This window comes from Ctenopharyngodon idella, chromosome 10, assembly GCF_019924925.1.
Source record: "Ctenopharyngodon idella isolate HZGC_01 chromosome 10, HZGC01, whole genome shotgun sequence".
NCBI lineage: Eukaryota > Metazoa > Chordata > Actinopteri > Cypriniformes > Xenocyprididae > Ctenopharyngodon > Ctenopharyngodon idella.
In genome coordinates, this window is record NC_067229.1 from 7,208,868 (window position 1) to 7,233,644 (window position 24,777).

A 24,777-nucleotide genomic window follows, 5' to 3' on the forward strand; every position below is an offset into this window, starting at 1 on the left:
CTGAGGCTTCGCGTCAGCTGATCGTGGTCATGTGATGGACTCACATGGCGGAAGTTTGTCTCGCCGAGTGTAAACAAAGTTCTAAAGACTTTTCCGTGTGCTTTAACAACATTCCTGGAGGTGTAGGAGGCAAATGACACTAAAATGTCGTTTTTGTTAGGGTGGACTCTGCTGTGTTTCCTGGTTTGTTGTGATGTAGGAGAGTGCAGAAGAAGAAATGTGCTTCTCATCATTGGTGTGTAGTGAAACACAATCATGAGTATTTGTAAATACTGATTTGACAATATTTCTATACTGTTGTGATGTTTGTTTTGTTGGTATGTTGTATTTACGATGTGTTAATGTCTCTATAGGCGACTTTAGACAGTAGAGTTAAGGCTGCTCTGTGCCTGCTCAAATTCAGTGTTAAGACACAGTACCGCATAAAAGCCAGACTAAATTATGCCAGCTCAGACCCACCTCAGCCACTAGCATCACTGTATACAGTTATATTTGTTGTGTGAATGCATTTATACCACCTCTGCTCTGGGCAGCATTAAACAGCCTGTATAAAGACACCTAAATGGCACTTCAGAAGCGCCTCTGTGCCACCTTTGCCGTGTAAATTTGGCATGTGTTGTCATCGTATCACACAGCTGATGATGGTGGGTTCGAGATGGATGTCTACAACAACACTGTGGTCCAGACGCCTCATCTTCGGGCTCTTTCTGAGCGCAGTGTGATCTTCAAGAACGCCTTCACCTCCGTCAGCAGCTGCTCACCAAGTCGTTCCACCATCCTGACTGGGCTACCACAGGTAACCAGTATGTGAAAGTCTCTTTTTTAGCCCAAACTAATGGATAAACTTGCCTTGACCTTTTTTTTCCTGATCAACAGCACCAGAACGGGATGTACGGCCTCCATCAGGGAGTTCATCACTTTAACTCATTTGATGGAGTGCGCAGTCTTCCTCTCCTCCTGAAACAAGCCAACATCCACACAGGTATGATGAAGATCCATGAAGCTCTGAAAATAGATATTTTTAATACAACACTGCACTTTCTTAAGAAAGCATAAAAATGCAAGGAAATCAGCGCTGGTGCAGTTAACTAGTAAGCGGACACTGATCGAGCCACTTCTTGAATCGTATGATAAAGAGGAAGATGTGAAACGACAGTTTAGTTTATTTAAAAAATTGATGAATGCCTTTGCTGCATTGCATCAAACTGTGCAAGATGCTTTGCCTGTTGAAGAAAAAGAGAGTGATCACAAATATTGGTATTCACCAAGGTATAAGGATTTTAAAGAGTTTAAGAAAAGAAACATGTGAATGGATAGAAAGTGCTCCTGAAAATGAAAGTATCAAAAATTCTAGAAACGAACAGGATAACGTGTCTACAAGATCAAAGAGCAGTAATAAATCCACTGCTTCCTCTATAAGACGACAAGCTGAAGCTAAGAAAGCGGAGTCACTTGCATGTGCAGCCGCATTAGAAAAGAAATTGCAATTGGAAAGAGAAGAGCTGGAATTAAGAGCAAAAAAGGAGAAGTTAGCTATTGAAACAGACATTGCTGTGTCTGAAGCTCAAATAAGAACAATGGATTTGATGAACACTGAGCTGCAGCAACTTCCAGTTACAACTACTGAAGATAGAATTAATGAATATTTTGAATTTGTGCAGTTGGGTTCATCTGTGCCTAATGAAGAAATAGACGAAGATAGCTGTGATGATGATGTGGAAGAAGAGGATGAGGAGGAGGATAAATGCTCATTTGTGAAAGGTCAAGGAATTAAATCTAATATAATGCAAAAAAGCACTGAATTTGTAAACGTTCATGCAAAGACATCTGTTAAAGAAACAATGCCGCCTTCAATGCGCAAACAAGAATCCATAAAGGAAAGATATCATGTAAAGGCATCGCATTCTACAGGCATAGAGAAGGATCTTGTTAATGTTATGCACTGTCAAAACAAAATAACGGAGATGTTAGTCAAAGAACAGAAATTAGCAGTCCTACCTTCAAGAGAGATTCCTGTATTCACAGGGGACCCACTAGACTACCTGACTTTTATCAGAACCTTTAAAGGGTTAGTTAAATAACGTCATATATTACTCACCCTCATGTCGTTCCACACCCGTAAGACCTTCGTTCATCTTCAGAACGCAAATTAAGATATTTTTGTTGAAATCCGATGGCTCAGTGAGGCCTGCATAGCCAGCAATGACATTTCCTCTCTCAAGATCCATTAATGTACTAAAAACATATTTAAATCAGTTCATGTGAGTACAGTGGTTCAATATTAATATTATAAAGCGATGAGAATATTTTTGGTGTGCCAAAAAACAAAATAACGACTTATATAGTGATGGCCCATTTCAAAACACTGCTTCATGAAGCTTCGGAGCGTTATGAATCATGATTCGGATCGCGTATCAAACCGCCAAACTGCTGAAATCACGTGACTTTGGTGCTCCGAACCGCTGATTCGACACAAAAGATTCATAACGCTCCGAAGCTTCAAGAAGCAGTTTTTTTAAATCAGCCATCACTATATAAGTCGTTATTTTGTTTTTTGGTGCACAAAAAATATTCTCGTCACTTTATAATATTAATATTGAACCACTGTACTCACATGAACTGATTTAAATATGTTTTTAGTACCTTTATGGATCTTGAGAGAGGAAATGTCATTGCTGGCTATGCAGGCCTCACTGAGCCATCGGATTTCAACAAAAATATCTTAAATTGCATTCCGAAGATTAACGAAGGTCTTACGGGTGTGGAACGGCATGAGGGTGAGTAATAAATTACATTATTTTCATTTTTGGGTGAACTAACCCTTTAAGCACTGTATTAAAGACAGGACAAACAACAATCGTGACAGACTGCTTTTCTTAGAGCAATTCACTAGTGGAAAGCCACAAGATCTTGTACAGGGTTGCCAACATATGGAACCACAAAGAGGTTACAAAGAAGCCAAAAGGCTATTAGAAAGACACCATGGAAGTGATATCCTTATCGCCAATGCATATCAAGAAATAATTTTAAACTGGAACCCTATCAATTCAGAAGATGGTAGAGCATTGCACTCATTTTCATTGTTCCTGAGTGGCTGTTGTAACACCATGTTAGAGATTAATGCGTTGGCCGACATGAACCATGCCACTAATTTGAAGTGTATAGTATCCAAGCTTCTATATAAGTTAAGGGAAAAATGGAGAACAACTGCTTATGAGTACTATGAACAAAAAAGAAAAAGACCTCAGTTTCAGCAATTAGTTGAGTTTATTGAAAGACATGCAAATATGATTATAGACTCATTTTTTGGTGATTTGCATGAAGAAGACCTTCCATCAGACAACAAAAACTTCAAAATCCAAACCCACCACAACTTTCATAGGGAGGGGTTTTGCTACATTAGCAACAAGCAGGAACACATTACCTGTCCTTCCGAAGTCCATTGTTGAGTTGTCTGTACTGCAGAGGAAAACACGGTTTAGAAGAATGTTGTAAATTCAGCCAAGAACCTCATGTTGACAAATTTCTTTTTTGAAGAAAAAAAAAGAGAAGGTGTCTGCTTTGGCTGCTTGAACAAAGGACATCTCTGAAGAACTGTAAGAAGAGGATGGCATGTAAAGAGTGCATATGCAAAAGCGAGTGGATGATAATCAGCTACAGTCAGGCAATTCACTTATAAGTAGTGCACTAGTTTGCTTGGAAGCAAATACTCATACAGGAGCTGGTGACGTTCCACTTCCAATCATTCCTGTGCAAGTGAACGCTGTAAGCACAAATCAGGTGGTATGCACATATGCATTTTTAGATCCAGGAAGCTCTGCTACCTTTTGTACTGAGGCTCTTAAACAGAAGCTTTAAGTCAGTGGACGAAAATCAAGAATCCTGCTGCATACAAAGGGCCAAGAAAAACCCGTGAACACCACTGTGCTTACAGGTCTTACAGTTAGCAGCTTAGATGGTGATGTCTTTTATGAACTCCTGGACACGTACACTCGAAGGGAAATACCAGTAGCACAGGAACAGGTGAATACTGCTGAGGCACTAAAGAAGTGGGCATACTTGAAAAAAGTCCATATACCATCTATTAGGGCAGATGTCGGACTGCTTATAGGGATGAATGCTCCCAAATTGTTAGAGCCATGAAAAGTTATCAACAGCCAAGGAGATGGCCCTCATGCAGTTAAAAACTGTCCTAGGCTGGGTTGTTAATGGCCTCATGGATCATTGTCAAACAGAAAGGGATCTAGTGGTTTAAGCAATCCGCATCTCAGTATCTGACTTGGTGAGCATGCTGGTACAGCAGTACAATCATGACTTCTCAGAAAAGGAATACAAAGAAAAGACCGAGATGTCACAAGAGGACAAAAGGTTCATGAGCATAATGGAGAATGCTAAAATTTAAGGATGGACATTACCAGTTACCACTACCATTTAGAAATGTCAGTGTTAAAGCGCCTAACAATTATCAGCGTATGTCTTACCTGCTCAGAAAGTTTGAAAAGGATGCAAGATTTAAAGATGATTACATCAACTTTTTAGAAAATGTCATAGAAAAGGGACATGCTGAGATGGTACCCCAGACAGAGCTTAAAAGGGACGATAGCAAGTTGTGGTAAATACCGCACCATAGGGTATATCATCCAAAAAAGGCCGTGATTTGTATTATTTTCGATTGCTCGGCTTCTTTTCGTGGAATGTCATTCAATAATGAACTAATCCAAGGTCCTAATACCACTTTAAGGTGTCTTGCTTCGTTTCCAAAAGGAGACAGTTGGCCTAATGGCTGACACAGAAGGTATGTTTCATCAAGTCAAAGTTGCTGAAAGACTTTCTTTGCTTTTTGTGGTGGTCAAAGGGTGATGTTAGTAAAAGACTTGCTGAATACAGAATGACAGTGCATTTATTCGGAGCTACATCTTCATCAAGTTGTGCAAATTATGCTTTGAGAAAAACATCGGAAGATAACAAGAATAACTTCTTTGCAGAGGCCATTCATGTGGTAAAGAACAACTTCTTTGTTGATGATTGTCTCGTGTCTGTTCCTACAGAAAAGCAAGCAAACGTGCTTTACAACGAACTTTGTGCGCTCTGCTCTCAAGGAGGCTTTCGTCTCGTGAAGTGGATATCTAACAGTAGACAAGTTTTGGCATCAGTACCTGAAGAGGATAGAGCAAAGGAGGTGAAAAATCTTGACCTAGACTCTGAAAACCTTCCTGTTGAAAGAGCCTTTGGAGTTCATTGGTCTGTTGAAAAGGACACATTCAAGTTTAAGGTTACACTACAGAACCAAACACTCACTAGAAGAGGAATATTATCAGTTGTTAACCCACTTGGATTTGTAGCCCCTTTCATTTTGACTGCAAAATACATCATGCAAGAGCTTTGTAAGCTTAGCTATAGATGGGATGACAGAATTCCAATTTTAACATTTGAAACGAGTGAATCTTGGAAAAATTAGGAATTTTACAAATTGATGATTTCTTTGATTGTACGAAAACGTGCGAACGAGTTTGTACGAATTCATACATAAAATAGGTTACGAATTTCCATTAGATTGTATTGGTACGACACTTTGTTTTTCTACGAAGCAAACTAGCTTATGATTTGTTACTCAACATTTGAAATGAGTGAATCTTGGAAAATTCCACCATGATTGCTTTTCTTTGGAAAGGAATCATCGGGAAAAAACACGTTGGTCCGGGCCCTGTATACCCATTCGATTTTGCCTACACGGAAGAGACCAATTCCATTCTGCAGGTGGGTCGGAATATCACCAAGATTAAGCTCCTTGTTCGGAAGTTCTTCCAGAGCCAGAAGGCGGAGAGAAATACAACGGAAGAGGGACAGCCGTTCTTTCTCTATGTGGCGTTCCATGATCCTCACCGCTGTGGCCATTCCCAGCCTCAGTATGGAGTGTTCTGTGAAAAGTTTGGGAATGGAGAGAGCGGAATGGGAAGAATTCCGGATTGGGAGCCGAAGTATTACTCTCCAGACCAGGTTAAGGTGAGCCTTTCAAATAAAGAAAAATTTAATAAGTCATTAATTGAAGTTCCCAACCATCAGTCTCTTAATACCTTACTAGGTTCCGTACTTTATTCCGGACACTCCTGCAGCAAGGGCGGATATAGCAGCCCAGTACACAACGGTCAGCCGGCTGGACCAAGGTTATATACTTTACGTCATTCACAGTAATATTTAAATATTTGTTTGCATAGGTTTTCACAAATTTCCAATGTTTGATTTCGAAGGTATTGGTCTGGTTCTTCAAGAACTACAGGATGCGGGATTTGAAAATGACACTCTGGTGATCTACAGCTCGGATAATGGAATTCCGTTCCCCAACGGACGCACTAACCTGTACGGCTCAGGTGTGAAGGAACCCATGCTGGTCTCCTCACCTGAACACCGGCAGCGCTGGGGACAGATCAGCCAGGCCTACGTCAGTCTGCTGGGTAAGAGCCAATCATTGCTTGATTATTCTTTAAATATTTAAATAAACTAATGTACACAGAACAAAGTCCTTCATGGTCTTAAGATGTGCTGTAACTGCTTTAACCACTAGGTGGTGCTGTAAGCCTAGTTTTAATACCACACTACACCTTCATGCACTTGTTCCTGTTTTTGAGGCCAGATAATAGAACAACTCTCTACTGAATGATCTACTGCACCATTCGGATGTTTTTGGCTAGGTGATAGAACAATTGTGTTTCTCCCGAATTACAAGTTTGGATGAATGTAACACAGCTTTTACAAAAAGTTTTTCATACGATAATGAAAAGCAAGATTTCAGTAGTGCACCTCTAAGCGTTTTTTTTTTCCTGTGTTTTGAGTCCAGATAATAGTACAACTATTTCTCTACCAAATGACAGATTGTTACCAATGTGCCATACTGTGTACGACAATTTCTTTTCTTTTCTTTTCTTATTTTTCTTTTCTTTTATGAATAGAGTGTTTCACACAGATTTTGAAAAAAATGCATTGTGTGTGTATGGAAATTTCTACTTGTACAAATTGCAAGTTGTTTTTATATGATATTAAAAAATGGCCTCCCCCACTATTGCACCTTTTTGCACTTGATTCAGTGTTTAAAGTCATATCTTTCTATTTGCTGACAGATTGCCAACGTATCAACAATTTCTATTTGTATGAATCACAGGTTGTTCGTACGATATTACTATTGCACCTTTTTGCACTTGATTCAGTGTATAAAGGGTTAGTTTTCCGAAAATTATCCGGATTTCCATGATTTACTCACCCTCAAGGCATTCTAGGTGCATATGACTATCTTCTCTCAGACGAACACAATCAGAGTAATATTAAAAAATATCCTGGCTCTTCCAAGCTTTATAATGGTAGTGAATGGCGCTCACGATTTTGAAGTCCAAAAATGTGCGTCCATCCATCATAAATATAATCCATAGGCTCCAGGGGGTTAATAAAGGCCTTCTGAAGCAATGGTTTTTTTTAAGAAAAATATCCATATTTAAAACTTTATAAACTCTAATAACCAGCTTCCAACAAACATCCATAGGCAAGTCAACTTACGGCAGAAAGAACTGAGCCTAGAGCCGTATGGATTACTTTTATGATGGATGGATGTGCTTTTTTGGCCTTCAAAATCTCACCCCCCATTCATTCCCATTATAAAGCTTGGAAGAGCCAGGATAGTTTTAAATATAACTCTGATTGTGTTCGTCTGAGAAAACATAGTCTTATACACCTAGGATGGCTTGAGGGTGAGTAAATCATGGGGTAATTTACATTTTTGGGTGAACTAACCCTTTAAGGTCATTTTGTTTACTGACATATTATTTGTACAAATTGCAAGTTGTTCATACGAAAATAAAAATGATGTCCATCACTATTGCACCATTTCGTACATGATTCTATTTAAAGGATTGGTTCACCCAAAAATTAAAATTCAGTCATTTATTACTCACCCTCATGTCGTTCCACACCCGTAAGACCTTTGTTCATCTTTGGAACACAAATTAAGATATTTTTGATAAAATCCGATGGCTCAGTGAGGCCTGCATTAACAGCAAGTTAATTTACACTTTCAAATGCCCAGAAAGGTACTAAAACAGTTCATGTGACTACAGTGGTTCAACTTTATTGTTATGAAGCGATGAGAATACTTTTTGTGCGCCAAAAAAACAAAATAAAGACTTTATTAAACAATATCTAGTGATGGGCGATTTCAAAACACTGCTTCATTAAGTTTCTAAGCTTTACGAATCTTTTGTTTCAAATCAGTGGTTCGGAGTACGTATCAAACTGCCAAAGTCACCCCCCAGTGGTGAACCACAGAAATTTCGAAACACTTATGATGTAACAAAGCCTCATTTACTGAAATCACGTGACTTTGGTGCTTCGAACCACTGATTCGAAACAAAAGATTTGTAAATCTTCGAAGCTTCATGAAGCAGTGTTTTGAAATCGCCCATCACTAGATATGGTTGAATAAAGTCTTTATTTTGTTTTTTTGGCGCACAAAAAGGTTGGACCACTGTAGTCACATGAACTGTTTTAAATACGTCTTTAGTACCTTTCTGGGTGTTGAATGTGTTAATTGTCTTGCTGGCAATGGAGGCCTCACTGAGCCATCAGATTTTATCAAAAATATCTTAATTTGTGTTTTGAAGATGAACGAAGGTCTTGCGGGTGTGGAACGACATGAGGGTGAGTAATTAATGACATAATTTTCATTTTTGGGTGAACTAACCCTCTAAGGTCATAACTTTCTATTTACTGACAGATTGCCAATGTAACAACATTTTCTATTTGTACGAATCGCAAGTTGTTCGTTCGATATTAAAAAATGGCATCATATTGCACCTTTTTGCACTTGATTCAGTGTTTAAAGTTAGTGTTTATCTTTCTATTTACTGACAGATTGTAACCAAGGTAACATGTTCTGTTTGTATGTACTTGATTCTGTGTTTAAGGTCATATCTGTCTATTTACTGTCTATTTGTATGACACTGTAAAACAGAATCTCTGATTTTTTTTCCCCCAGATATCACTCCCACCATACTGGACTGGTTCTCTTTGCCGTATCCGTCGTACAGTCTCTCAGGTGGTCCTCTGGTTGAGTTGACGGGTCGATCTCTCCTCCCGGCCCTGAGCTCAGAACCGTCCTGGGTCACCGTCTACGCCAGCCAGAGTCTCCACGAGGTCACTATGTTTTACCCGATGCGCTCCATCCACCAGGGACCCTACCGGCTGCTGCACAATCTTCACTACCGCATGCCCTTTCCTATAGACCAGGACTTCTACGTGTCCCCAACCTTCCAGGATCTGTTAAACCGGACCCGGTCGGGCCAGCCCACAGGCTGGTTCAAGACTCTAAACGAGTATTACTACCGGGAGAGGTGGGAGCTGTTTGACATCCAATCGGATCCGACGGAGAGGCAGAATCTCGCTGGTGATCCAACCTACGCCCCGGTTCTGGAGAGTCTGAGGGAGCAGCTGCTGAAGTGGCAGTGGCAAACGGAGGATCCGTGGGTGTGCGAGCCGGATGCAGTTCTCGAGACCAAGCTGGAACCGCAGTGCAGACCCTTGTATAATGGACTATGAGTGCCTAAGATTAAAGACTTTCTTCCTTTTTATGGTTCAGATTCACTGTTTAAATGGTTTAATTTGAGAATTGCAAGATTAAATTTGTAGCTTTTATATTGAAAATGTTAATAAACATTTTGAATAACAAAATGAGTCAACAATATCTCATTTTCTTTATAAATGTTTCATGTTTGACATCCAATCGGATCCGACGGAGAGGCGGAATCTCGCTGGTGATCCAACCTGTCAAATTAATGTTATTTACCTTCTACTATTATTATTATTATTATTATTATTATTATTTACACTGCCTTTACCAAAATTAAACCAAAAAAACATTATTGTAGTTAAACCATGGTAACCACAAATTAACCATGGTTTTGCTACACCAACCCTAGTTTATCCATGGTATTTGTAGTGAAACTGTGGTTATACAAATGGTAATCAATCCGCCAAAAAGACATGCTTACTACACTTTTACTTTAATAAAATCAAGGTTAATTTTCATAAGGGTTGTCATTATATATTTATACTTTTTGGTACATTTTTTTTTTTTGTATTTAGTAGCTTTTCTGATGACCTCACAAGCTTGTTATATCTGTTTGAGATGCTATAATGAAAATGCTCTCTCATTTAAATTATTTATAAATCTGACAACATGGTAAAACAGTTTATCCAAATGTGTAATTACAGAGAAGTCAATAAGTCAATATTCAAATCATTCATTAATGAGACTTTATGTTCAGATTCTGTGCACTTAGAATTCTTCTATTAAATTATATTCATTTTCTATTCTATTCTACTCTATTCAAGTCCCTTTAAATTTATAGCAAGTATTAAACATACTTGGATACTGATACTTTTCTTTGGTTAATGCATATGTGCGTCTTTACGCACGGGATTTTCTCTTTTTTAATTTGTGCTGTGACGCCAGAAAGACGTTTATTGATCAACACAGACAGGCTCAGTGACAGAGAAACAATATTGTCCCGTCATACATCACATCTACCTGACGTTAAAGGCTCCCCAACCGTCTCCAAACGCGCAAAGACGCGCAAATCAATCCTATTGGCCGGAAATATGAATCATCTAGTGGGGAATGACGAACGAGATCACGACTCCGAGGGGTATATATAAACTCCAGATGTGGAGAACATCAATCCAAAAGCTACGAGGCATCATAGATCAAAACACACGTTTGGGTCAAGTGCGCAATGGAGAGGTCCGTCAGATCCGTGCTGGTGTTCGTGGCTGTTTCCATCCTCATCTCTAGCCATCCTACAGACGCCTGGTACAAGCAGTCCACCGGGCCGAGCTACTATTCCGTCGGGAGAGCCTCGGGTTTGCTGTCCGGGATCCGGAGGTCGCCGTATGTGCGCAGATCTGAGAGCGAATCAGCGCTGGACAGCGGCGAGACCCCCGGCGTCTCCAACAGCGTGATACCCGACCTCAGCAGCAGACAAACGCCAGTCCTTAAAAACATGGTAAATTATTTCATCAAAAACATGTTTTATTACATATAGCCTACTTTAGATAACAAAAAGAAGATAATATTGTATATACATACACATATAGATGCATAATATGCAGCTTATTGAAGTTATTTCATTGTTTAGTTTATAAAATATTTTTAAACGTCATTTCATTTTTATAACACAATTTATAAATTAAACAATCCTTATAAAATTAATAAACATTATATAATATAGTTATATAGGATGTAATATGCATCCAGTTATGTATATATATGAAGTTACATTAAACAGTTTCGTGATTTGTCCCGTATATATTTGCAAAACTTATTACTAAAGTGATCAATTAACAAAGCATAACAAATCATTAGTTTATGTGCATTCAAATATGAATAGCCTATATATATTCAGAACATTTCAATGTACATTTAACATTATTAATATAATGTATATATGCGTGTATGATGAAAAGAACGTTTTTAAAAATGTCCTTTGGTCAAATGGAAATATATGTATATTTACTTCTGGGGGGAGTTTTTTTTAAAGACCAATTCAATCACAAAAAAAAAAAAAATATATTGAAATTATCTGAAAAAAAATATTTCTTTGACATCTGATTTGTCTGTTTTCTATATGTTAAAAAGCATGTACTTAAGAAGACAGTATCAACATGTAACTTCTATTAAGGTTTACTTTGCCTGTTTTTCCCCTCAGGCCATCTGCGTAAAGGACATTTCTCCAAACCTACAGAGCTGTGAGCTGGTTCAGGACGGTTCGAGCACGTTTCGGTGCAAAGCAGACGTGTTTCTCTCGCTCGATTCGCTGGACTGCTTCACCTCCTGAGCGGAACCCGTCTCTCTTTCTCTTTCCCTCCCCGACCCAAAGTCTCTTCATTTCAGGAGTATTTACAGCCAAGGCAGTGAGGCGCGCTGTTGACATTGAATGTTTACTTGATTTACACCAGGGATGTTCAGCGCTGCTCCCGAAGATCTGCTTTCCTGCGATGTTTAGTTTTCTAGCGATGCTAATCATTTTTAAACTCTGATTCATACTCTGAATCTATTGTTTTCTGTGAACGTGCGGGACTTCCGATTCACTAGCCGCTATAGGTAAATAACTAGTGAGGTAAACGACAAAACAGTGCGTTTATAACTACGACAATACATTAAAATAATCTAAGAAATACCAGTTTTAATATCTAGCAGCATAACGTGACAGAAATATGACGTGACTCGTTTTACACCATTCATTGTACAGCTAAAAATACATGGAAGCGGAGGACACCGGAAGTCTCGCACATCCGTTAAAAATGCTGTTTTGCGACACACACACACACACACACACAAAAAAAAATGATAATGAAGTGAAATCAGCCATCAAGACATTAAAATGTACCGTAAAAAGACAGATATTGGTTTAGTATATAGTGAATGTGAAAAAGTGAAGTCAAACCAAATCCAAGTCACTTCCAGTGTGAACACACTTAGTTTCAGCTGTATTTTGCAGGAAAACGGATCTCGGAGAGCAGTTTTGAGCACCCCTGGTTCACACAATGTGAAGTTCGCTGCTTTAAATTTATAAATAAAACAAAACATAAAACAGAGAGGTATTTTCTGTTCGATCTGTTCTCCCTCACGCCCACCCGTCTCCTGTACCTTCTTCCAGATGTATTAAATGTTCATAAAAAGAGATCGTTGTTATGAGCAAAAACTTTCAAAGATGTTTTCTTTATTTTATTAAACTTGAAAGATATACTGTTCATTGTGTGTATGTTTGTGTTGTGCATTTGCATTGAGAAAGCGACGTGACTCATTTTACACCATTCATTGTGCATGGGGAAATCAGCACGAAACAATATCAAACATGTTAGTTTTTAATTATGTTTATATTCACAGTGGCTTGTTTGCATTTACAAAAGTGTAACTCAAATGCTTTTGAAAAGCGAAATACAGCATTTAAACAGCAAAAATACATCCATCAATGGAATATCAATGAATAAATGGGAAAAATGGTAAAGTAACATGATTTCAAATGTATTTACAAAACAATATGCAATTGCTACAGGTATGATTATGCTTCATATAGATGTGTGGCTCACTTTGGTGCAACAAAACCATTTCAGATTGAATTATAGAACTATAAAAGTGCAATGCCTTGCATCACCAATGAGTCAAAAGCAAAACATGATTCATAACGCAAAAAAACAAACAAAAAAAACAGGGTGTTCGAGCTCTGAACAGAACATGTTGAACAAAGATTTACACAAGGAGAAAAGGTTATTTTATAAGTGATTATTAACCATGGTAACGTACACACAGGAAGCGATGTCAGGTGGAAAATTATGGGATGCATGGATGAGCAACTTGACCTCCCAGGGCAGTACAATTTACTCTTTAAAACTATATTATACACTTCCACAGCGTAACATGTGATTGAGATTATTATACAGGACAGTTATTAAATCTTGTCATTCTGTTAGTTGGTGTTTAAGTAAGAGGAGCATAAACTAGCATGTATTCGGTTATTGCTACATGAAAAATAATAAATAGCATCAGCATCATCCATGAGCCTTTATTCAGTTTTTAAAGGGGAATTGTTCTGAACTCAGAGCAGAGACACGGCCTCCAGGTTCTCCTTGATGATGGTGTCCATGACGACCTGGAAAACTACCTGCACATTGGAGGTGTCGGTGGCTGTGGTGAAGTGATGGTAGATGAGCTTGCTGGGCGTAGCGTTGAGAGACACGAACATGGCGGCGATGAACCGGGCGGCACCGTCCACATCACAGTCAGCACCTGTGAACAAAAACAGAGTTTGCTTCTTTGAAAGAAGACCAAGGCTACATTTATATACAGTAAAAACAGTAATATAAATGCATTTTATATACTTGATAAGTTTTCCGTTGCAAAGGTTAAACAGTATTTTCTCTAAGGAGTATTAAGGTATAAGTCAGCAGTATCAAAACATATAACAACATGAATCGTGTTCAATAACCCCTGGTTCAGAAAAAAACAAAACAGGAGAGCAATACAAAAACATCAATTTCTGATGAATTATGCATTAACAGGAAACACTGTACATCTGAGAGAAGATGGGTGAAGTGGATATAATTGAGTTTTCCCCAGTAGAAAAGAAATGAAATCATAGTCTATGCATTTCTGACGAGATCTGCTCCAAACGGTATAGGACTGATGAACAGGAGATCAATCTCTAAACCTTCAATACTAAATTGACATTTGCATGATGGCTGATGCCGGGTGAAATGTAGTTGTAAAAAGGTTTTATTGTAATCTTCTATCCGAATCGGGATTAACTTTGTCATATATAAGAGGGGGTGGGAGAGTGAAGACAATGTTATGCGAGAAATTTCCGGCCTCATCCGTCTTGACCTTTTCTCCCTGAGGTAAAAACTACAGGATCCATTCCAGCTGATTAGACAGCCAAACTACAAACTCACAGCGACATGGTGGATTCAGTCTTAATGGAAAGACAGTGATAGAGCACGACAGAGTCTGAAAGAAAGAAAGAAAGCTAAAACAACCAAAATAAACAAATGAAAGAGAACAAACAAACGAGAAGAAAACAGAACACAGAGAATGAACAAACAACTGAATGAAGAACATGAACAAACAAACAAAAGAACTAACAAGAAAGTGAACAAACAAATGATTAATAAAACAAACAATTGAAAAAGAATGAACAAACAAAAGAGTAAATGAAAAAGAATGAGGCAAATCAATAAAAGAACAAGAGCAAACAAAAACTGAACAAATGAACTGAAGATAATAAAAACTAACAAAAATAAAGAACAAATGACAGATCAAGAAAACACAAACAAAAGAAAGATAAATGAAAAAGAATGAAATTAATGAAAGAAAGAACAAACTAATTAAAGAAAGCAAAAGAAAAAAACGAATGAAAGGACAAACATATAACAGAAATCGGACAAGTAAGAACGAACAAGTAAATTAAAGGGGACCTATTATGCCCCTTTCACAAGATGTAATACAAGTCTCAGATATCCCCAGAATGTGTCTCTGAAGTTTCAGCTCAAAATACCCCACATATAATTTATTATAGCTTGTCAAATTTGCCCCTATTTGGGTGTGACAAAAACACACAGTTTTTGTGTGTTCCTTTAAATGCAAATGAGCTGCTGCTCCCGGACGCTTTACAGAAGAGGGCGGAGCTTTAACAGCTCACGCTTCGGTTGCTCAACAACAAAGCTGGAGAATCTCACACAGCCAAAATGACGATTGTCAGTAACGGTGTTCAGCCTTACATTGTTCAAACCGGAGTCGACACTGATGGAGAGACTCAGGAAGAAGTTACAACTTTTAGAATGAAACTGGACATTTCTGAATGGTTAGTGGATAAGTTCATGTAGTTGCTGTGGAGTTGATTCAACTCGTCAACTAGCATGTGCCGTCATGTTAATCTTTTGTGCAAATCCAGCGTTGAATTGACCCTCGTTTGTGAAGCAATCCAGCGTAAAATGACGGCATGGTAACAACACTCTACTACAACAATTCTTCCTCTTCTCTAAAGCAGCCCAACATGGCCTCACCCCCTCTGTTGCATGTTCTCGGGGCAGGGTTTATGTAAATTTTAGGATTCAGGAAGAAGTTGTAGTCCTTAAAAAGTGATTTCTGTAAATAAAAATATCTCCCTTCGCACTGAACTTTGAGTGCCCTAACTCTGCAGATGTTGTTTATGCTCAAACAGCAACATTACACACTAACTAAAGTAAAAAAAAAAAAAAGAAATCATAATCAAGGACCCCTTTAAATAAAAAGCAGACAAATGAAAAATAAATAAAAAAAATAAAACAAGAAGAGAATGTACAAACAGACAAACTAACGATGAAACAAACAACTGAATGAACAAAGGAGAATAAACAAATAAAGACAACAAACTAACAAAAAGAACAAGAACGAAGAAGAAAAAAAATTGAGAATGAACAAAATAATGAAAGAAATTGGAAAAAAAGAAAATTAATGAACAAAAGACAATGAACAAAATAGAATGAAATGAATAAAAGAAACAAATTAATGAAAGAACAAAAGAAAACAACTTAAACAAAGAAAGCACAAATGACAGAAAGAATAAACAAAAAAAAGGAACAAAACGAATGAATGTTCAAAAGAATGAGAACAAACAACTGAAACAAAACAATCAAAGAAAGACAATAAACCAACAAATTAAATAAAAAGGAAAGAACATGTTTGGGAGCAGTTGAAGACAATTGCTTGCCAACTCTGTGCTTTAATAAAGGAAATGAGTCAACAAATGAACCTCTGTGAACAGCTGAAGTAAATATTACACTTTCTTTAAACATTCAGCAGAGAGAACAAGCATGATTCATGTGTAATCACAGATCCGTCTCTCACCTCTGAACTGGGGAAGGTAATGCCGCAGATGACGCCCGGAGTGGAGAATCTTCTCTTGGAAAAGATCAATCTTGTTCATGAATAATATCTGCAAAACAATAAGAAACACTTACACGTCACTCTGGATCGAGACAGACAACACCCATCAACCAGTCGCTCTGTAAAATCAATCATTTAGGACAAGTATCGATTAGTCAAATACACCAGCTATAGAAAGTCTTTGAGAAGAAAGTTGTGTGTGTGTGGTTACAAAGACCAACATGACAAAATAAAATGATTAATACCTCGGTGTCCACAAAAGATGACAGAGAGAGAGAGAGAGAGAAAACAGCGTGTGTGGCTCATTATAATGGCTTAATTAACAACTTGGCCCAGTAATGATTTTGCCCAGCGTTTTAAAACAGCAGAGTATGACTAACGTGGCTATAAAACGCATCTTAACAAGGGCAGTTAGCACACCTCATTACTCGGAAAGAGGTTTACGGAAGGCGTACGATAAATAGACAGAAAACAAGAGGACCACCGTCACCCACAGGGACGACCTAAAATACGCCTGCTAGTTTAATTACCAAACGACATGGGCAATTATAACAAAGTCTGGGCTAACTGACGACGTGGGCCGTAATTACGAGGGAAGATGCTAAGTCTGGAGGTGAGGTTACCAAAGCAAGCTACAGTAATCGGCGAATGAAACGTCTGAACGAACCACAGACTCTCTCTATTGGTGATCGCAATGGAGTCGTACAAGTTTATAATGAGATGGAGGTCCAGAAGTTGAGAAGAACTCCCTGACATCGGGCTAACAGGTGACGTAACGTTAATGTAAGCACAAAAAGACTTCGGTATTGTGGCGTATTTGATTTTTATTTGATGAAAATAATTATTTTTAAGTGGAATTGATTAGATTGTGAAAACAGGCCTATATATAGGCCTGTTTTCACAATCTAATCAATGCAGGGGAGGGGTTAAAAATTAGAGGGCTTAAAAATTAGAGGGCTTGATGATGTCAGCAGAAATGGAAAGTCGTTTCAGAGGCGGAGCAAGTTATCAAAAACTACTATAAACTAAAAACTAACCAAAAACAACACTTTTATCAATAAAAAGACCAGAAGATGCATTAGGAAAGTAAACAGATTCAGAATTGATTTAACATTAAGTTAAAAGCTTTAACATAGAAACTTTAGCATTAAATTGCTAAAATCATTGCAGACTTTAGTAGCAGTACTAAAGGCATGTCAAATCACTGAATGAAAGAAACATCTGATAACATTTGAAAATGTTGAAAAATGTGCCGTTATTAACTAATTAACTACTAAAATAAATAAATAAGTACTATGTGTGTGTGTGTTAAATGTTGTATCAAAATTTATCGAAAATTACTAAAATATCTATATATCCATCCATCGATCCATTCATCATCCATAGATCCATTCATCCATAGATCCATTCATCATCCATAGATCCATTCATCCATAGATCTATCTATCCATCTATCCATCCACAGATCCATTCATCCATAGATCCATCTATCCATCCATCCATCCACAGATCCATTCATCCATCCATCCATAGATCAATTCATCACCCATAGATCCATCCATAGATCCATCCATCCATAGATCCATCCATCCATCCATCGATCCATTCATCCATCATATATACACACAGTCAAACCAAAAATTATTCAGACATTTTTGATATTTTTGGTATATATATTCTATATTTAATATATATATATATATATATATATATATATATATATATATATATATATTCTAGTGGGTGCAGGACACTATAGTTCATTTATGTAAGTGAGGATAGCAAAATAAAGTAAACTGTGACATATTATACCCAAAAATTCTTCATACAGTGGACTACCAGTAAAATTGATACAAATTTGGAACCAAAAATTATTAAAGACACTTTGACCTGACCATGTTTTGCTTAAGTGTTATCTGACTTAATTAAGATTAATTTTTCTGACACAGTTTAACTCTTAGATCTTGTCATATTTTATTACCATTTTTTAAACTATAGTGAAAAAACTGTATTAATGAATGAAATGTTCAAGGTGTCTGAATAAATAAAAAACAAACAAAAAAACAACAGTATTATGCTGCATTATCCCTCTTGTGAATGCAGGCAAGTATGCATCAAAGAAAGTGTTTTGGTTTGTTTTTTGGTCACATATGTTGGGCGTTTTGCGTCGTCTCTTGATTGACGACACTGGCCTCCTCTCGAGCTAATGGGATGAGATTGGATGAGCTCTCTCTGATAATTGAGCCGTTTCTTACCATAGAAGTACTCCTGAAGAAGACGTTATTGCAGATTGATGAGAACAGCTTGAGACTCTCCTGCAGTCGATTCTAAACAAGAGCACAAATTAAAAACATGAGCTGTCAATCCCATGAGATCCCATGATGCTCTCTTGTGATGCCATATATGAGAGGCAACTGAAAAGCTGAGGTCAGGGCATATGAACAATGTGTGATGTATTAACACTCAGATTCACATTAAGAAAACTCATTTTATGATGCGTTACTAAATTTTAGTTACAAAATGTTACAAAATTAGTAGTACATTAAATAAAAACAGTAAAATATAAAATGTTATTTTCAGCATTAATACCAGAATTGTAACAGGTCAAATTTACATTGTAAAAAAAAAAAAAAAAACTCATAGATATGTTGCATTGATGCATGTCACATTTTAGTATTACATTCATAAATAAATGTAAATACTGGTAAATAAAAAAATATTTACAAACATTTTAAACACTATAAACACACAGTAACAGTATTCAGAACATGAATTAAAAAAATATAAGTATAAAAAAACAAATTATAGTGGCATTCATTATAAACAGCAAACTTAAATTCATTTATAGCAAAACTGAAAATATTGGCGTGTGGAAAAATGTGCTAAAATAAACTTGTGCTTTTTCTAATTCAGCACGAATCCAAATGTAATATATCACTTATCACAAATGTACTATTATTGCATTATATTAATAAATAGCTTTTGGAAACATGTTATAAAAATATAGTAATGATGCTTATTGTTGTCTTACTAAATTTTAGTTTTAGAATGTTACATTAAATGAATAATGTAAAATATTCAAATTAAGTATCTGCTAAATACATAAAAGTAAATGTTGTTTTCAGTATTTATAATTATACTTTTCAGGGAGTTATTTAAAAAAAAATAGATCAATATAACTGATTGAAAAAAATTTAAAATCCATATTTTTTTTTATTTTTTTATTTAAAACGGTTACAATAAACCCCTATAGAATTTTCCAGAAGTAGTGTATGAAAAATGTAGATTAAAAAAAAAAACAAATACATAATTTATGTATAATATATTACTGTTAATACAAGCATACCATTTTTAACATCTAAAAATTGCATACTTCAGCTTTAAATAACACCTTGATGATCAGTGTTCAGTAAGATCTTCTGTTTGATGTAGTAGGTGAATGCAAAATTACACATTTTCTCACCATAGATGGATCTTCTACTAGCGTCATGTCGTACCCACTCAGAGACACAACGAACAGCACAGCCCTCACATCCTGAAAACAACTGATCCACTTTCTCCTCTCCGTCCTCTGGCCTCCAACGTCATACATTCTGTAGAGAGATAGACAAAAGGTCCTCAATGGAAAAAGAAACACCTCATTATGGCACAAAAACACTTTAAAGTAAACACAGGTGCAATTTACCTTGGGAAATACACCATGTTACAAAAGCACAATGGATTTTGAACATCATTTCATGTTGACTTTTACAAACAATGTTGCATTTGTTATGCTAATATGCTGCTAACCAGCGACACATATCCGTACATGTGAAAAACAGACCAATGGGCTATTACTGATGCCATCAAATGAGTCTCTCAAATTAACAAGCTCCACTAAATTTCCCCTCACAGTGATTTAGATCACAACACTAAAAAGAGTTAGCTTGTTAGCTAGTTGTTAGCAAAGATGTGTCAAAATAAAACATCTCAAAACATATTTCATTACAGGTTTCTCCTCTTCATGTCTATTTTTGAAGCACATCTAAAAAGAGCTGGAAAAGGCGAGTGTTTGTTCTCAAAGAGTGTTTCTTGTCTTCAGACAATCGTGTGTAAAGGGAGAAGGCCGTGAACAGTCAAAGTCTCTCTCACACATTTATTTTCCATCTTCCACTTCATCCTGTGCTGTATCTTCACTATATTAGTGAGAAAGATTCCTCCACACGACTGAAATCAAAACTATCAATACACACACTTCAAACGTGATGGAAAAAATAAATCTATATGTGCTTTATGGGACGCTAATACAAAAATTAAATCATGAACATAGCTGATGTTGACACTATGACAAACTGGTAGATTTTCTCATGTACAACAAACTGCAGGTAAAAAAAAAAAAAAAAAAGTTTAATGGGCAAAATTTGTGAAACTCAAACTATTGTAATTATTAATACAAAGCATTCTTAATTTTCATGTAATATATATATATATATATATATATATATATATATATATATATTTTAAATGATACCTACAGTACACCCCTCACATTTTTGTAAATATTTTATTATATCTTTTCATGTGACAAACCTGAAGAAATGACACTTTGCTACAATGTAAAGTAGTGAGTGTACAGCTTGTATAACAGTGTAAATTTGCTGTCCCCTCAAAATAACTCAACACACAGCCATTAATGTCTAAACCGCTGGCCACAAAAGTGTGTACATCCCTAAGTGAAAATGGCCAAATTGGGCCCAAAGTGTCAATATTTTGTGTGGCCACTATTATTTTTTGAGTTCATGGAGAACTCCAATATATCATATCCATATATCATGGAGTTCACCAGAGCTTCACAGGTTGCTACTGGAGTCCTCTTCCACTCCTCCATGACGACATTGCGGAGCTGGTGGATGTTAGAGACCTTGCGCTCCTTCACCTTCCGTTTGAGGATGCCCCACAGATGCTCAATAGGGTCTAGGTACCCTCAGCTTCTTTAGAAAGGCAGTGGTCATCTTGGAGGTGTGTTTGGGGTCGTTATCATGTTGGAATACTGCCCTGCGGCCCAGTCTCCAAAGGGAGGGAATCATGCTCTGCTTCAGTATGTCTCAGATTCATGGTTCCCTCAATGAACTGTAGCTCCCCAGTGCCGGCAGAGGCTTCCTTCTGGGACGACAGCCATGCAGACCAATTTGATGCAGTGTGCGACGTATGGTCTGAGCGCTGACAGGCTGACCCCCCACCCCTTCAACCTCTGCAGCAATGCTGGCAGCACTCGTACGTCTATTTCCCAAACACAACCTCTGGATATGACGCTGAGCATGTGCACTCAACTTCTTTGATCGACCATGGTGAGGCCTGTTCTGAGTGGAACCTGTCCTGTTAAACCGCTGTATGTTCTTGGCCACCGTGCTGCAGCTCAGTTTCAGGGTCTTGGCAATCTTCTTATAGCCTACGCCATCTTTATGTAGAGCAACAATTCTTTTTTTTCAGATCCTCAGAGAGTTCTTTGCCATGAGGTGCCATGTTGAACTTCCAGTGACCAGTATGAGAGAGTGAGAGTGATAACACCAAATTTAACACACCTGCTCTCCATTCACACCTGAGACCTTGTAACACTAATGAGTCACATGACACCGGGGAGAGAAAATGGCTAATTGGGCCCAATTTGGACATTTTCACTTAGGGGTGTACTTACTTTTGTGGCCAGCAGTTTAGACATTAATGGCTGTGTGTTGAGTTATTTTGAGGGGACAACAAATTTACACTGTTATACAAGCTGTACACTCACTACTTTACATTGTAGCAAAGTGTCATTTCTTCAGTGTTGTCACATGAAAAGATAGTATAAAGATAGTATAAGATAGTGTGTGTGTATGCATATATATATTATATATATATATAAAAATAAAAATAAAAATAATAAATAAATAAAATAAATCAAACCTAGTGTATCTTCCTGATGTTTTCTTGGCGGTCACGTCTTATCCAACAGCACAAAGGTTTAATAATGGCTTTGTTTAATTATGAGATGATCTGATGTGGCCACATAATCACTGCAGACAAGGTGAGAATCATGCCGTGTTAAACACACTGATCAAAACGCAAGTCATTTTACTGATCATTAGACTGTTAATTATGGCTCAGATGTGAAGGGTGACCCGGAGCGACCTCAGATTTAGATTTCGGCTGTAGGGAGGAATTCGGTTTGAAGATTTCATTAGACTTGTTTAAAAAAAAAAATCATCATCAGATACTGACGAAAACAGTGACACTTCCTGCCCAACACACCCATGACATCATGTTCCTACTTGTGTCCAAAATATACATTAAGACAACAGCTGTGCAATAATTATTGCATATATTATCATTAGAAGAAAATACTTTTTAATGATTATGGTCGACAAGTTAATGTAAGCTGAAATTAGGAATTTGAATATTAATAAAGCATCAAATTTGCATATGAAATGAACTGCAAAACCGTTATTAGAAAAACAAATAATGCAACATTTACATATGGCCATAAGAAACAGTATCTGTCTTTTTAGATTTAGAGAACTTAGATTCTAAAGAAATGTAGAAATAAAAAATAGAACAAATAAAAGCATAAATGCATAAATAAATGCATAAAAGCATAAATAAATATAAATAAAAAGGCATAATGTATAAATAAAAGCATAAATATAAATAAATAAAAGTATAACTTCATAAAGTAAAAGTAAATAAATAAATAAATGACTAAATAAATAATTAAATTAAAGCATAAATACATAGCTTTTATTTAAAAACAGAAGTGAATTATTGAGGAAGGTAAGGGATCGTACTGAAACGCAGCAGCTATGGATGTTTCTATCAAACGTGAGGTGTGAATCCAGGGATATGATAAAGATCTTGAGGTTTCGGCGTGGGACGCGTGTGAAATGCTGCGATAAGGACGAGCAGTGGAGCATGCCGAAGACTGACAGTAAGTTATTCAGACCGAATTAATTCACTCTAGAAGTCAAGAGGAACTAAACAGGTTTCACAGAGCAAACAATTACTCCACATAACATGCGTGCGCACTACACTGCTTCATAGAGTTATTATGAACATAAATCATGATGGAGTCTCCTTCATCTTCTTAACGTCGATGGGATTTTTTTGCTCATATTTATGCTCTATACCACAACTTAACCTAACCTATTTCAGATTGAAAAACAGACATTTTTGCAGACTAAACAGTAAAGACGACTAAATGGATAAGCATCCAACTGGGCATTTCAAACATCTACATCCCACAACCATTTTTTAAGCGAAGTCATCTTGTTTTTATTTTTTATGTTGTAAATGCGCTTTTATTAAAAACTGTCACGAAAGCAATGGGAATTTAGATTTAGAATTATGCAAAGTAATGCAATATAAATGTTATTGCAGAAGCCCTCAACTGAAGCCAATAAATTAGCCAAATCTCAGGGCCCAAGAAGAAGCGAACGAAAAAGTATAGACAAAGACAGTTGCTTTCCACCAAATGCCAAAACACTCATCTTTCTGTGCCATCTCAAGCAGTCAGTGGCATCTCATAGCTGTAAATGTCTCCATTAACATTCAAATGACTGGTAAAAGCTGCCAGGCAGAAAATTACTCACATTTCCCATGAAACCTCTCAATTGTTTTATTGTTGCCCAATGTTTGCGCAAAATTGAACTTGAGAGGACAATGAACACACATGAAACTTTTTCATTCCGACATTTTGAGGAACAAGAGATTGTTACTGTAACTGTGTGCAGTTTACCCACATATCCCAACTGTTTTCGCCCCAAAGCAAACGTTAACTAAAAATAAAAGCAAAAAAAATATTTCATTACTTGAAATAAACTAAAAATAAAACTTATTTTAAACGCTGCGCATTGTATATAAACAGTAAATTCAGCATTTGAGTGGAAAAATGTCAAATGCTGACAGAAAACGTGACAATTTGAGTGAAGAAGAAACCGTCTCTTTCTTACTTTTATAGTCTGAAATGTCCATTCAGTAAACTCGATAGTACAGTCGGCAATACAACGATGTTCAATGCTAGAGCTTTTATAAAAACAGGTCGCATGCTGCGTTTATCCAATCAATGACACTGACACCGCAAATATGCAAATAAGAACATTAACCCAGGGTTTAGAAATGTACAGTGTGAAACGTCAGCTTATGAATAGCCAGGATTAATTGTTAACCCCGGGTAAATTATGAGCAATGTGAAACATGAAGCAAGATAACCCAGGATTCCGTTTAGCTGGGGTTTAGAATGACCCAGGGTTAACAATTTCAAGTGTGAAAAGCCCTTTAGTTAACTATAGTAACCCTGAATGACA

The 24,777-nt window shown here is 36.9% G+C and overlaps 3 protein-coding genes across 3 annotated transcripts in view; 2 read left to right on the plus strand and 1 right to left on the minus strand.

Annotated features, from left to right (window-relative positions):
- Positions 1–8: 8 nt before the first annotated feature.
- Positions 9–9,711, plus strand: sgsh (N-sulfoglucosamine sulfohydrolase (sulfamidase)). The gene is made up of 7 exons (XM_051909709.1): positions 9–235; positions 636–796; positions 877–982; positions 5,672–6,003; positions 6,083–6,164; positions 6,249–6,452; positions 9,020–9,711. Exons 1-7 carry the CDS (start codon positions 145–147, stop codon positions 9,577–9,579), a joined length of 1,536 nt encoding a protein of 511 aa, XP_051765669.1. The 5' UTR covers positions 9–144; the 3' UTR covers positions 9,580–9,711.
- A 998-nt stretch (positions 9,712–10,709) lies between these two features.
- On the plus strand, positions 10,710–12,358 carry npb (neuropeptide B). The gene is made up of 2 exons (XM_051909440.1): positions 10,710–11,045; positions 11,748–12,358. The coding sequence occupies exons 1-2, from the start codon at positions 10,776–10,778 to the stop codon at positions 11,874–11,876; spliced, it is 399 nt and encodes a 132-aa protein (XP_051765400.1). The 5' UTR covers positions 10,710–10,775; the 3' UTR covers positions 11,877–12,358.
- Positions 12,359–12,890: 532 nt separating this feature from the next.
- Positions 12,891–24,777, minus strand: part of gnav1 (guanine nucleotide binding protein (G protein) alpha v1) — a 31,683-nt gene continuing 19,796 nt past the window's right edge. The window contains exons 6-9 of the mRNA XM_051909439.1: positions 19,926–20,055; positions 18,718–18,789; positions 16,424–16,511; positions 12,891–13,828 (exon numbers count right to left, since the gene is read on the minus strand). Coding sequence (XP_051765399.1) covers positions 13,638–13,828; positions 16,424–16,511; positions 18,718–18,789; positions 19,926–20,055 — 481 coding nt within the window. The 3' untranslated portion in view covers positions 12,891–13,637. The remainder of the gene's footprint in view (positions 13,829–16,423; positions 16,512–18,717; positions 18,790–19,925; positions 20,056–24,777) is intronic.